This window comes from Procambarus clarkii, chromosome 7 (assembly GCF_040958095.1).
Source record: "Procambarus clarkii isolate CNS0578487 chromosome 7, FALCON_Pclarkii_2.0, whole genome shotgun sequence".
Taxonomy (NCBI): Eukaryota; Metazoa; Arthropoda; class Malacostraca; order Decapoda; family Cambaridae; genus Procambarus; species Procambarus clarkii.
In genome coordinates this window covers 7,453,150-7,468,694 of record NC_091156.1, presented here as the reverse complement: position 1 = coordinate 7,468,694, position 15,545 = coordinate 7,453,150, and the positions used below count along the sequence as shown (strand labels likewise).

Genomic DNA, 15,545 nt, shown 5'->3' with positions numbered 1-15,545 from the left:
ACAGCCATTCACAGTGTTGCCAAAGGTAGGTGGCCCGAACGCGGCTATTAAGAGCTGGACTCGCAGTGATGCCACCTCCACCTTAACAAAAATACGGGCCACTTGTCAAAGGCTTTTAAGAGCTCTACCTCATGGTCGATGGATGGTTAGGGTTTCGACACACCTGCATTACGATGGTCTAGCGTCGTTTAACCAAGCTTTGGCTTGTTTCTACGCTAAAAAAAATAAATAAAAAACATTCTAGTCTGTAGGAGATCTGTAGCTTAAGTTAAGATTTAATAAAAACCAGGTGAAGACGCAGTTATAATTTAGCTCAGATGACCTGAAATAATACGACGGAGGGCGTGGCAGGGCTGCTTGCCTGGCTTGGCTACAATGTGGCCGGGATGTTTGGGTCGCTGGCAAGGAGGTTTTGGCATATGTGTTCCCGGGGTTCAGTGGTGATTTGAGGGGAAGATGTTGGTGAGATTCAGAACGAATTTAACGATGGACGATGCACTCTAAGGGGGGAAGATGCACTCTGAGGGTGGGAAAGATGCACTCTGAGGGTGGGAAAGATGCACTCTAAAGGGGGGGGGGAAGATGCACTCTGAAAGTGGGAAAGATGTACTCTGAGGGTGTAAAACATGCACTATGAGAGTTGGAAGGATACACTCTGAATTCTTCAATAATAAAGGATGAGCTTTGCTAGTCTGTGGTCTAATAATTGGATTTTGCTGGGTGATTTATTAAAAAAAAAAATTGTGTAAAATTACATTATCGTGACTAAATAAAGAAGATAATTCTCTAGTAAAATTTATCAAGAACATGATGAGAGACAGAGGCTTATTATTAAAAAAATAGGATTTTTTTTTATCATTCGAAATTTTGTCATTAATATAAAATATTTAGCGTTTTTTTCGCTTCAGTAGACAAGGGACAAGCAATGTTCACGGTATATCAAATCCTGTAGAGCTATAAAAATATAGTCTAAGGCTACAAATCTAAAAAAAATAATAATAAATTCATTAATGAATAATTGGATATTTTTACCATGTAACAACGAGGTCGATGACGCTCTTTAGTGCGTAAAAATTCCTCAGAGTTGAAACCAACTTCCTGTAGAGCAGTTACAGAGACATAAACTCAAGAGTTTCTCAAAAGTGACGGTAGCACAGGAGAGACCAAACCCCGGATGCGATAAACTCTAATTTAAATCATTTGGCTGCCATAATTATTCATCGTCACCGCTGGCTGCCGTCACGGCACTGTTGTGGGGCCTGACATCCTGTGGCAGCGAGACGAATTACACAGCAAAATAGTATATACATTTACAAAGTTCGTTTACACTATTTTCTTTCTTACATATACAACCCCTCATAACTTTTCACTCAATTCTCCTCACCGTTGGGATACTTGTTGCCGAAATGCAGATAAACAAGGGAAAAGTAGCCGTAACAGCGCCGGCTAAATAAAACACAAACTTCATATACATCGTGAAGTTTCCCCTATTACATCACTAGCGGCGGTGGATCCAGAGGACCTGCCATGGCAGGAAACAAAAACAAACGTTGGCAACCCGTGTGGTATGCAGGCGCGGCGTCACGGGCCTTCGAGCGCCGAGTCTCGTCTTGTGGGGGCTTGCGTTTGGTTATGTCAAGCTGAACGACAGAAAAGGGGTTTGGAAACGAGGATTCGTTTTTTTCGACTCATGCTGTGTCGTGTCTCTCTGTTTCGAGTCACTTAGGTGGCTCGAAGGGTGTTTCGAGTTTGTGGTTCTTGCGCTGCGAGTCGTCGAGTTTTGAAGATGTTTTGTTGAGGTATAGTTGTGTTGTTTCAAGCCATCTTGTTTCGAGTCGCTCGGAACACTGGAATTGAGTTTAGAGGTACTTCGGGCTGATAGATTCGCTTTCTTGTAGCTGTGCTACTTATGATCCAGCCCACCCTCATCAACAAAGACCAAATGTTCGTTAATCCAGCCGCAATAGCTCCACACGACTCGCAACTGATAACGGACCAGCATTTTTCGACCAGAGCTTCGCGCTGACAACCTCTGTTCGAAAAGCAACTCAATAAAAGCTTCAGTCACGAACTTCAAATGCAAATAATCGCTAACAGAACCTAAACACCTAACTTAACCTACTCATAAATCACTGATCTCGGGAAAATGAACAGAAATGTTATTTCTGTCAGTTATTTGTCCGTACTCACATAAATCAATCGATTCTTCCACAACCTTTAAGGTTTCTCATGCCACGCTTCTTCTTATCAGACTAAGAGAGAGAGAGAGAGAGACAGAGAGTAGGCAGATGGATGATAGGTGGATGGATAATATGGTTAGATAGATGGATAGACTGATGAATATGTAGAAGGATAAACTGTTGGATGAATTAATGGGTGGACAGAGGTATAGATAGACAGATGAGTAGATGTATGTCCCTGATAGATATATTAATTAAGGGACATGCTTTCATGAATAAATTATATATTAACTGATAGATCTCCTCTTACTTGTGGAGATATTCTACAGACATTTTATAGAATATCTCCACAAATATTATGAAAGATATCCTGTAGTTTCCGTCTCCGGAATTATTCCCTATAGTTGTAACAAATAAAAAAGATCTAATAGTTTGTGTCAGTTGAAAAAGACTCCAAAGCTTGTATCAATTCAAAAAAGACCCCAAATAGTTTTTATCAACTCAAAAAGACCCACATAGTTTGATTCAACTGAAAAACACAGTTTAAGTGTTTAATAAATTGTTTCTTTACAAGTCATCATAATAATTGTTTGCTATTGTAAACATTGAGGAAACTGTGTTCATAAAGGCAAGTGATGTAGGCGAAGAGAGTTGAGGTGTTGGCAGAGCGCTGGTAACTCCTAGTGTTGTGAAGAGGGAGAGATAGATAGATGGAGAGAGAGAGGGAGAGAGAGAGAGAGAGAGAGAGAGAGAGAGAGAGAGAGAGAGAGAGAGAGAGAGAGAGAGAGAGAGGGAGAGATGTCATCACCGGTCGACACACTCCCTCCAGCTTCACCACTTTCTGTGATTACTCCCTAAACGATCTGCATTCTACTGCCATGCACTCCAATCTCCTCTCTCTATTTATCAATCTATCTAATTTTCCTTTGCTTTTCGCTTTTATTTTTGAAATTTGTGTCTCGCTATTTTCCTCTCTCATAATTCCCTCTTTCGTTTTCTCTTTTTCACTCTCACTCATTTTTTCCCTCATCTTTTACTGCAATTGTTTTCAAACTTTCTTATATATATATATGTTATTAATTTTCCCATTTGCTGTCTCCGTTCCTCGTTCTCTTTAATTATCTCTAAAGACGTTTCTAAAACTGCTTTTATTCTAACTTTAAACATCTTATCTATCTCAATACATATATATGTAGTCATTTAATTCTTGTATTACTAAAAAAATATTTTAAAGATTCGTTGATATAGTTATTAATATTTCAAGTTTCCTTATGATTCATTGCAGAGCTCCGTATTTTGGATATATTTTCCACCCCAATACGACATTTTCCCCTACGGCATCTTAACTATTATCTCAAAGCGAACATTGCAGTTAAGATCTGAGATACGTGGAGTTAATAGCTCGTGTAGTGAGAGAGAGAGTGTGTGTGTGTGTGTGTGTGTGTGAGACAGAGAGAGAGAGAGAGAGAGAGAGAGAGAGAGAGAGAGAGAGAGAGAGAGAGAGAGAGAGAGAGAGAGAGAGAGAGAGAGATAAAGAGTGGGGAGAGGTTGACAGAAACAGAGAGAGAGAAAACCCGCCATGCAGGTTAATTCACTTGCCAGTCTCCTCTGTATGATTTACATGCGGGCGGTCAGCACAGGGCGGGTCGGCTGTCACGGGGCTGGTGGAGGCCTCGTCCTCCTGACCAGCTCCGGACGCCCATCGGCTGTTGCTGCCAGCATATACGCCGTCCGACATGCACGCCCGACCACCTCACCGTAAACCTTAAATCCCGCCTGTCGGCTGCCCCGCTCCTCGCCACACCCCGCCAGGCCTTCTGCATAAATTTATCGTCCCAATGGGAGTGATTGTCAGAATGGTACTTAAAACTTTTTTTCTTAGGTAGTCATTTGGTAATTTACTTTTTAGTATTCAATTTGAGGCATACAATTTGAGGCTATTATTAATATTTGATTTACTGTTTGTAATTATATATATATATATATATATATATATATATATATATATATATATATATATATATATATATATATATATATATGACAATGTCAGACCACGGAGGAAAAATGAAACAGGAAATTTCCTTAAGTACTTTCGTATATTAAATACATCTTCAGAAGGTCCCTTCTGAAGATGTATTTAATATACGAAAGTACTTAAGGAAATTTCCTGTTTTCATTTTTCCTCCGTGGTCTGACATTGTCACATTCTTAATCACGTGTTTATTTTCGTGATATACACACACACACACACACATATATATATATATATATATATATATATATATATATATATATATATATATATATATATTTATATATATATATATATATATAAATCAATTAAGGTCTAATTTTGGTAATATGAATTTTGTTACTCGATGTTAAGGGAGTCTAAAATAAGTAGTAAAGTGAAATATCTGTTAACAAACCATAGACCAACAACGATGGCGTTATCAACGGGGGAACTATACTAGCCTTATGGGCTCTCCAGTTCGGTAGCGGCATGTGTTTACATGTGTAGTGCTTTAAAATCTCGAGAGAGGCGTTTCCACGACTCTAGGGGCCAGATTCACGACGTAGTTACGCAAGTACTTACGAACGTGTACATCTTTCCTCAATATTTGACGGCTTTGGTTACATTTATTAAACAGTTTGCAAGCATGAAAACTTCCTAATCAACTGTTGTTATTGTTATAAACAGCCTTCTGGTGCTTCGGAGCTCATTAACTCATTAACATTAATTAGCTCATTAACAATTATAAACAAAGCTTCCAAAGATTGAGAAAAGATGTACAGGTTCGAAAGTGCTTGCGTAGCTGCTTCGTGAATCTGGCCTCAGCATAGCAGCTCCAAGACTTAGAAAAACTCGTCACACAAGATCTGATGCCAAATGGTAAAGGATCTGTGTTCTTTTTTTTATAATTTTTAAACCTAATATGATGATGGTGAGTTAGTGTTTCTTAGAATGTTGCGAAGATATTTACGAACATGATAGCTTATAATACTTAAATAATATAAGGAATTTAATATAACGAATGTTTATTTGGGACTTGAAATCGGATGAAAATGTGTAATTTGACAATTTCGGAGAATCTCACAGATATGAGTCCAACCACTTGGACCGGACGGAAGAACGACAGTCTCGCTTCATACAGGTCGGCGTTCAAACCCCGACTGTCCAAGTGGTTGGACACCATTCCTTTCCCCTCGTCCCATCCCAAATCCTTATCCTGACCCCTTCCCAGTGCTACATAGTCGTAATGGCTTGGTGCTCTCCCCTGATCTTATCTCAACTATCTCACAGATATAATTCCATGAGAATGTGACATTTTTTATATTTCTGTTGTATTTTCTCTTTAGATCCTAATCTCTTTATGAAAATGAAGTATTTTTTCAAATCTTTGGAGAATCTATTTGCTTTAAAGTACGTGAATGAATGAAAGAAAGGATGTAAATATGTTTCTCGAATATTTTAGCAAGCACAAACTCTACTTTCAAAGTATCTGGATTTCAGGAGCACTTAAGAAGCTTATAAAAACATCTTAGGGAAATGCTTATTCAGAGTTGAAGACTTTTATCAGCTAGACCGCTGGGATGTTGACGGAAATCGCGGACTTGAAAACTTTGGAAGAGATGCGCCCTTGCCAAACTCGCATTTACATGAAAATTGCAATGTCGATTTTCGGAACTTTTCCCTTGGAAGATATGGAAATCAAGGAGACCTCTCACCCTGGCAGCGTAAAGCTAGCTTTCCTTAAGAAAATGTGTGTTGTTTTTTTCTTTATCACGATTAATGCCCCCTCCCCTTCTCCTCCTACCCCCGCTAGTATGTTGCCTATATGCATAGGCTAAATCGGGTACCCGGTGGTGCCCGGCAGACCCGGTACCCACGTTGACCCGGTACCCACGTCGACCAGGTACCCACGACGAGCCGGTACCCTACGTCAACCAGGTATCCACGTCGACCCGGTACCCACGTCGACACGGCATCATTTCATCAAACAACAAATCCATGAAATGGATGAGGAAATATTAAACATAAAAGTGGATATAACCGGCATCTCAACGAATGTCAACACATTATTGCTGTGTCTTTCTCTCCGTCTTTCTGTCTCTCTGTGTCTTTCTATCTCTCTGTCATAGGAACAGCTAGGAGAGCTGAAACACTGCCTGGGGAGAGCTATGAAAGCTGCAACACTGCCTGGGGACAGGTATGAAAGCTGAAACACTGCCTGGAGACTGCTATGAGAACTGAAACACTGCCTAGGAACAGCTATGAGAGCTGGAACACTGCCTGGGGACAGGTATGAGAGCTGAAACACTGCCTGGGGCAGGTATGAGAGCTGAAACACTGCCTGGGGCAGGTATGAGAGCTGAAACACTGCCTGGGGCAGGTATGAGAGCTGGACCACTACCTAGGAACAGCTATAAGAGCTGAAACACTGCCTGGGGACAGGTATGAGAGCTGAAACACTGCCTGGGGACAGGTATGAGAGCTGGAACACTGCCTGGGGCAGGTATGAAAGCTGCAACACTGCCTGGGGACAGCTATGAAAGCTGCAACACTGCCTGGGGACAGGTATGAAAGCTGCAACACTGCCTGGGGACAGCTATGAAAGCTGCAACACTGCCTGGGGACAGGTATGAAAGCTGCAACACTGCCTGGGGACAGCTATGAAAGCTGCAACACTGCCTGGGGACAGGTATGAAAGCTGCAACACTGCCTGGGGACAGGTATATGGTCTTCGTCATCTTCTTCACTTATCTGTTACATCGTAAATTATCCGGAGTAACGCGCCAGGTAATCGAAGGGTAAAAAAAAAGTATCAAGTGATGTGTCAGGATTCTTGCGAACTAAGGGTAAGGTAGGCAGAGGGAGGGCGAGGGGGGGGGTCGGGGGAGGAGGAGAGAATGGGACGGGAGAGAGATGGGAAGGAAACGACAGTACAATCCTCTGGTTACCTTAAATATGTATTATACATATACAAGGACACAGGCACTCATCTTGAATTTTATTTTTGTAATTCTGCAAAGAACAAAAATAAGTTTCTGACGCGTTCTCTTCCTCCCATAGGTTAGGGATTGTGTGTACTGAGAACATGATCCGTCAGTCATTTTACATCCAGGTCCCCAATCACTGTTGGATGCCCCAGAGCGAACAGTGAAGGCAGCTTGTACTCAGCCAGGTTATGCTCGGCCAAGCTGCGGCCGACCCAAAAAGTGCAGCGGGCTCACCATAGCCCGTGCTACTTGGAACTTTGTTCAGGTAGCGAATCTTTAACAACAACAACAACCAAAAAGTGTCTTCATATTTTTTTAATATACCGAGCATTCAAGATCGATATTTTCTCAGATATAAAAATAATAATATAGAATAGAATTTGGGGTATAACAGAATCGAACGAATTGAATCGAACAGAACACAAACACACGAGGGCGCGCGCGTGCACACACACACACACACTCACACACACACAGGAATAATCTGGCTCAGGAATCTGTACGCCAGTTGATTGACTGTTGAGAGGCGGGACCAAAGAGCCGAAGCTCAACCCCCGAAACCACAACTAAGTGAGTACAACTAGGTGAGTACACATGCTGGACCGAATCCTCTCCCAAAGTAAGCAAAAAGTTAATATCAAAGAAATTGTGCTAGAGACCCATGCGTCCGTTTCTTGATATTATGTTCAGAACAGAAAAGGACAAGAAAGGGTAATTTCAAGAGGATACGAGAATATCTGAGGAATGCGCAATGTGAGGAAGAGTTCAGGGTTAAGACAATCTAAGAAATGATGGAGAAGGTCAAACAGAGAAGCACTGAGACTGAGAAGACATGACAACACTAGGAGACAAAGGGATGACGGAAAATGCCATCTCATTGTTCAACAGGAAAATTCCTGAAGACCAAAGAAAATGGAAAAAATACAGAGAAACATTAACAGAAGGGATAAAATACAGAGAAACATTAACAGAAGGGATAAAATACAGAGAAACATTAACAGAAGGGATAAAATACAGAGAAACAGAAGGAATCCATAACAAATGAAAAAGGACAAGAAATTTATATAAAAACAGGACCCATAAAAATAGAAAAAAGAAGCAATATGATTCTGATATTGTAAGCAAGTGACGAAGGGAAGACAGAAAGAACACACACACACACACACACACACACACACACACACACACACACACACACACACACACACACACACACACACACACACACACACACACACACTCTAGGTGGTGGATGCTGACTCCATACACAGTTTCAAATGTAAGTATGATAGAGCCCAATAGGCTTCGGAATTTGTACACCAGTTGATTGACAGTTGAGAAGCGGTACCAAAGAGCCGAAGCTCATCCCCCGCAAGTACAACTTGGTGAGGACACATTCCACCAAACGAGGTCTTCTGGTTTCGGTGTATTGATCTGGGAACACTAATTTCTGTCTATTGGTATTGTAGTGTCTGTGTACGGGTCTCTGTGTACTGGTCTTCTGGTCTCCAGTACTCCGGGCTCACTCACATCCCTTTACTCATTCTGGTATACAATATCCGGGGAGTCATGCTACAGACTGTCTTGAACCCTTTTTGTAGAATTTTACAGACTTTGTCTCCAAGTTTCTCACTATTTTTTGGACTTTCCAGACATTAAACTTGTAAGATATAGCAGGGTATGCTCGTTCCTAACGCCGGTATACAACTGCCACACGATAATTGCAACAATAAATCCTGAAGAGTAAGCATAACAAAATGTCTTCATTTTGAGGCAAAAATGATCACAACGAACACAATATTCAGGGGAATATTGACAAGTAGGCAAGCTCATATTATCTGACCAGGTACCTGTAGGGTTCCTGGCCATCGAGGAGACAGGTGGAGAGGAGGAAGCACAGGCGGACGCTAAATACCCAAAATAGATGAAGTGGAATGAAATAGAGAGCGAGGTTGTGGAAACAAATTCCACGCGCAGATTGCAAAGTAGATATGACAACCCAGAGATTTCGGACACAGGTACATTATTCAATTCCCCCCCCCCATACACACACTCAACAACTTCCACATACAGTTAACAAATGGAATGCGCTAGGAAGTGATGTGATGGAGGGAGATGCTCCAGACACAGTTCAGATGTAGATGTGATAGAGCCGAGTAGACTCAAGAACCTGTACGCCACATGACTGGCAATTGAGAGGCGGGATAAAAGAGCCGAAGTTCAACTCTCCGTAAATATAATTAGACGAGAACACAAACCTTAACTTCCTCTCTCCTTCCCTACCTTCCCCACACCCCCACCCTCCACTCTCCCCCATACCAACAGCCACGAGCCTGACAGGCAGAGAAGCATAAATCTGCATTGCCTTAAAATATTGATAAGTCAGTAAATCATGTCCGGTGTTCCCGGGTTCCGAATACCGGAGCAGCTGTGGCCACTGGGCTTACTGGGTGTGTCGGAAAGCTGTGATTTGATCGTGGGACTAAGGTAGAGTACCACAGCAGGTATTTCTTGCATTGTTTGAGGAGAAAAGGAGTAGGGAAATACAGAGAGAGAGAGAGAGAGAGAGGGAGAGGGAGAGAGAGAGAGAGAGAGAGAGAGAGAGAGAGAGAGAGAGAGAGAGAGAGAGAGAGAGAGAGAGAGAGAGAGAGAGAGAGAGAAGGAAGCCAATACCCATAATCGAGCCCAGTAAGTCTTGTGACACCAGCACAACGGAGGCGAGGAACACTAAGGTGATTGCCCTTCACTTTACCCCAACAATACATCCCAAATTAGGAGTTCCAAGTATCCCGACGACCTCCATCAAAACACAAAATATACTACTTGATGAACCGTTATAGCGCAAAAAAACTACCTAAAATCCATAAATATTCGCACGCTGGTAATACGTAATCTGCATGAAATAACCTCCAACATTCACCACAAAGGCCTTTTACGTCGTTTCTCAGAACAGCCAAATCTTCAAAACCAGATCAAACTTGCAGGTGTATATAAATCTGCTGGAGACACAGAGGGAGAGTATGGGGGAGACAAAAAATGTCTTGTAAAAGTCTAAGAACACAACGTCTTCATCCCGGGCGTGCAAGGAGGCGGTCACAGAGGGGACGCAGGACGGCGGACCGCAACCATGTCACGCCGCCCTCACCATAATGGCGCTTTGATCTCGCCGCTGCTCTTCCGTACCTCTTGATGAATCAATTGACAGCGGTGGTGCCTGGGGAGGGGCTCCTGTTACTCCCGGAGGAGGAAGGCGCACGGGGAGGAGGAGGAGGAGAAAGTCCGCAAGGCAGGTTTAGCAATGTTCTTGAACTGTGGGACCCAACTGGGCTTTATTATTTTATAGGGACAAGCCCTAGTTGGTAATCTTTCGGAATTATTGATTGGTCTTTTGGTGCTAAGGCAACATCTAACCTGCATGATTTATGGTTTTATACCTAGGAAAATATAACGCAATAATTTTTACCTTACCCTTGCTAGGTCAAGGTGGAGCCCTCAAGCAGGAGGGAGGACGAGCTGGCCACACAATAGCACCTGCAGTAGCTCGCGCGACTCCCCTTTCAGCTAGCGTCTCTAGCGTCGAGTTCTTCCAAGAAAGAGAGCGATTGTTTCGCTTCCTGGAAGGTCCTCGCCTCCAGCAAAAAACAGTTTGGCATATTCCTTGCGGACTATTTTGTCCCTCTTCGTTAAGGGTGGGGTAAAGTGACCCTCTGGATTACTTGTGGTATCGAACTATTACCCTGAGTCAGTCCTCAACTGAGAATTACGACTCATACTTGTGTTTCGTAGTAGGAACTGTGTGCTGGTCGCTGGTTTCTTTCTGCTGTGTGGTGGTAGGACGCAGAGCGTCACAATGATGATGGTAGAGACAATGTGATGCTCCTGCCGATAGTAAATTGTTGCGATAGTTGTGGTAGATGAATTTGGCTCTAAGTTGACCAAGCTACACATTAGAAAGTGAAGGGACGACGACGTTTCGGTCCGTCCTGGACCATTCTCAAGTCGATTGTTGAATACTCAACATATTTCAGCCACGTTATTGTGACTTCTCGTCAGCAATTTAACACTAATAATAGTAGTGAAGAGTTTTGTAGCGTGCCCCGACCATCAGCCCACATTTTCTACCGTACAAGTTGACCGACAATATTAACAATCTAAGTTTTCCTCTGGGCAAATCTTACCATTCTTAGAAACAAACTAGAAAGATAAATAAAAGAGTCTTCATCCTCACACCACTCTCCCATCCCATCCCCAACACCCCCATCCTCACACCACTCTCCCATCCCATCCCCAACACCCCCATCCTCACACCACTCTCCCATCCCATCCCCAACACCCCCATCCTCACACCACTCTCCCATCCCATCCCCAACACCCCCATCCTCACACCACTCTCCCATCCCATCCCCAACACCCCCATCCTCACACCACTCTCCCATCCCATCCCCAACACCCCCACCCTCACACCACTCTCCCATCCCATCCCCAACACCCCCATCCTCAACACACACCACTCTCCCATCCCATCCCCAACACCCCATCCTCACATCACTCTCCCATCCCATCCCCAACACCCCCACCCTCACAGCACTCTCCCATCCCATCCCCAACACCCCCATCCTCACACCACTCTCCCATCCCATCCCCAACACCCCATCCTCACACCACTCTCCCATCCCATCCCCAACACCCCCATCCTCACACCACTCTCCCATCCCATCTACAACACCCTCTCGCCGTTTACACCAGATTGTCTCCTAGAAATTTGAATTAACAGTATTTCCTGACAGTTACCACTAAACGCATAACAAAACTTCTTCAATCTTAACTTTATCTTCTCTTGTAAACAAAAAGTACAATTCGCCCAAGACAACGAGATTTTCAGCTTCACTCAGAAATGGTTGTCTGGTCCTCGAGAAAACTCTCCTGTAATTATTATTACCTGTATATTGCCCAGGGTAATTCACTTTAGAGAAGCTTAATATGAATTCCTTGACACCTCAATACTACTAACACGAGCACTCCTTTCATCACAAGGATGAGGGATGATTTATATGCTACAGATCTTTCTTATGTGTTTTAAGGGGCAAGTCTCATCAACGGTTCTTTAGTAAGTAAAGAGAAGAACCTTGAATAGGCAGCCTAATGGGAAACAGCCAGTAGGAAACAACTTGAGTGGCCCAGCCTGTAGGAGACAACTCGAGGGGCACAGGAGACAGCTTGAGGGGCACAGGAGACAACTTAAGGGGCACAGGAGACAACTTGAGGGGCACAGGATACAACTTGAGTGGCCCAGCCTGTAGGAGACAACTCGAGGGGCACAGGAGACAGCTTGAGGGGCACAGGAGACAACTTAAGGGGCACAGGAGACAACTTGAGAGGCACAGTAGACAACTTAAGGGGCACAGGAGACAACTTGAGGGGCACAGGAGACAACTTGAGGGGCACAGCCTGTAGGAGCCCAAATGATGGACACAAAATAAGGGAGGCAGATACATACTGGAGGAAAACATCCGTCAACACTAAGAGCCCAACATGAGGAGATACATCGTGTGAGACGCAGTTTAGGAGGCAGAGTCTATAGATGAGCCTGGGGAATACACAGCATGGACATACACAGCCTGGTGGATCACAGCTCTGGAGGGGGGATTACAGCACTGTCAGAGGGGGGATGGGTGCACATCCTAGGGGAGGAAGGAGAGGGGTCAGCGCCAGGGACGTAAGGGAAAGGGGTCTTACCTTGGGTCGTGGAGTGGGATAAGGGGAGGAGGAAGAGGAGCAGGAGGAAGAGGTGGAGACAACAGCACCTTGGATGACATAAGGGGATAAAACTAAGCGGGGGATTATGCAAGAAAATAATGGGAGGCTCCAGTGAAAAATTTTCTTTTAAATGCATTTTTTTGGTCCCCTCCGAGATATTTAGTCTCCATAATTCAGTGCTGTTAGTTGTTGTCCTACACTACAGGTGACTCACTCTTAAATTAATGCCCCCCTTCCCTCTCTCACCCTCACTCCCCTCCCACCCTCACTCCCCTCCCTCCCCTCACTTCCTTCCTCCTTCACTCCCTTCCAATTCTCACCCCTTGACTCCCCACATTCCCCCCCTGCCCATTGACCCTGCCTCTCACCCCTGTACCCGCACCACCTGTCCCGAAGCCCCCTCCACCTGTCCCGAAGCCCCCCTCCACCTGTCCCGAAGCCCCCCTCCACCTGTCCCGAAGCCCCCCTCCACCTGTCCCGAAGCCCCCCTCCACCTGTCCCGAAGCCCCCCTCCACCTGTCCCGAAGCCCCCCTCCACCTGTCCCGAAGCCCCCCTCCACCTGTCCCGAAGCCCCCCTCCACCTGTCCCGAAGCCCCCCTCCACCTACCTCACACCATTGCCCCACCTGGATTTTGCAAGTGGTAGAATTATACCGTGGAAATAGTGCAGCTTGTACGTCTGCTCCTAAGTAGAGTACTTAGAGATATATAAAGGAGATATAATACATGCAGTGCAGACAGGATTTTCTATATTTATATTTATGCATTTGGTTGGAAAATTTGCGTTTTAATTTTTTTCGCTATAGACTAGGGAACATCTTACAATAGTTATCTGCTCTCACAATACTCAGAACACAATAAGGGGGAACATGATCACGATATAAACTATTTTTAGAGGAAGGGATGGAGTAGACAAAGATGAGGGGGCAAAGGTGGAAGCTGTAGATGCAGAAGAGTCATAAGGAGGCTAAGAAGCACTTCGACAGTATGATGGAAGTGAATAAGTGGATTAAAACGAGAAAGTATTTGATTCCTAACTCCATTTAGAGTTTTAAAGTAAGAATGATAATATCTTAAGAGGATGTACTTGATTGCATTAGATGACTGACAGGAAAAAAGACGGAGCTCATGAGCTGATGCTCGACCCTGAAATCAAAACCCAGTAAATATCTTACAGCTGGATGAGCAGGCCTAGCTCGGTTAGTAGGCCTACAACTCGGTGGGCAGGCCTACAAGCCGATGAGTATAGGCCTTCGTCACATATAAATCAATGATAATTTGATTTTCGAGTGCTGATTTGTAAGGAAAACTGTTTATAGCAATCAACCAACTGACCGCTTTGTGGGTCTGTCATTCATGATAGAGGGAGGAGGAGGAGGAGGAGAGAAGGAAAATAACAGGAGGGGGAAATGAGGAGAACTGAGGGAATAGAGGGAAGTAAGGGGTCGAGATGGAAGTATAAGGGGGTGAGAAACAGTACAAATAAATGATGGATAGTGAATAAAAGAGAAGATGGAGAAAGCATAGAAACTTCGAAAGATGGAAGTGAGAGAAGGATATTGAGGAAAAAGAAGGGAAGGATACTGATGGAGTGGAAAAGTAGCATGGCTAATGGAAAAGAAGAGATAGGGATTGGCGACAAGTGTAGGCAAATGTAGTGTAACAATATACAAAGCGTGACAGTAGAAACTTTTAAAGGGAAAATGAGAGAAATCAGGAAAGGGAATTGGGAAAAATGAAAGAGAAACAGCCCAGGTAAATGGGAGAAAAGCAGGCGACAAGGAAAGAGGGGCGAAGGGATAATAAAAAGAGACAGCAAATTAGACAGGAGACAGGTAGCGGGACCAAAGAAAGGAGAAACGGGGATGGGGGACAGAAAGAAGATAAGGAGTAGAGTAAAGGAGAACAGAGAATATATATATATATATATATATATATATATATGTCGTACCTAGTAGCCAGAACTCACTTCTCAGCCTACTATGCAAGGCCCGATTTGCCTAATAAGCCAAGTTTTCATGAATTAATATATTTTCTCTATTTTTTTTCTTATGAAATGATAAAGCTACCCATTTCATTGTGTATGAAGTCAATTTTTTTTTATTGGAGTTAAAATTAACGTAGATATATGACCGAACCTAACCAACCCTACCTAACCTAACCTAACCTATCTTAATAGGTTAGGTTAGGTTAGGTGGCCGAAAAAGTTAGGTTAGGTTAGGTTAGGTAGGTTAGGTAGTCGAAAAACAATTAATTCATGAAAACTTGGCATATTAGGCAAATCGGGCCTTGAATAGTAGGCAGAGAAGTGCGTTCTGGCTACTAGGTACGACATATATATATATATATATATATATATATATATATATATATATATATATATATATATATATACATATATATATATATATATATATATATATATATATATATATATATATATATATATATATATATATATATATATATATATATACAACACAAACAAGAACAACCAAGCAAGTATAAACACGTGAGAAGGAACACCCACACGTGAAACCATGAAGAAATAAGCAATAAATAAAATCATGAATTACGAACAAACTTTCAGTAATACACAAAGCA

The 15,545-nt window shown here is 43.1% G+C and overlaps 1 protein-coding gene across 1 annotated transcript in view; it reads right to left on the bottom strand.

The window, feature by feature from the left end:
- Positions 1–3,918, bottom strand: part of LOC123761475 (homeobox proposcipedia) — a 103,418-nt gene extending 99,500 nt beyond the window's left edge. Inside the window, exon 1 of the mRNA XM_069314493.1 lies at positions 3,776–3,918. Coding sequence (XP_069170594.1) covers positions 3,776–3,918 — 143 coding nt within the window. The remainder of the gene's footprint in view (positions 1–3,775) is intronic.
- Positions 3,919–15,545: the final 11,627 nt, after the last annotated feature.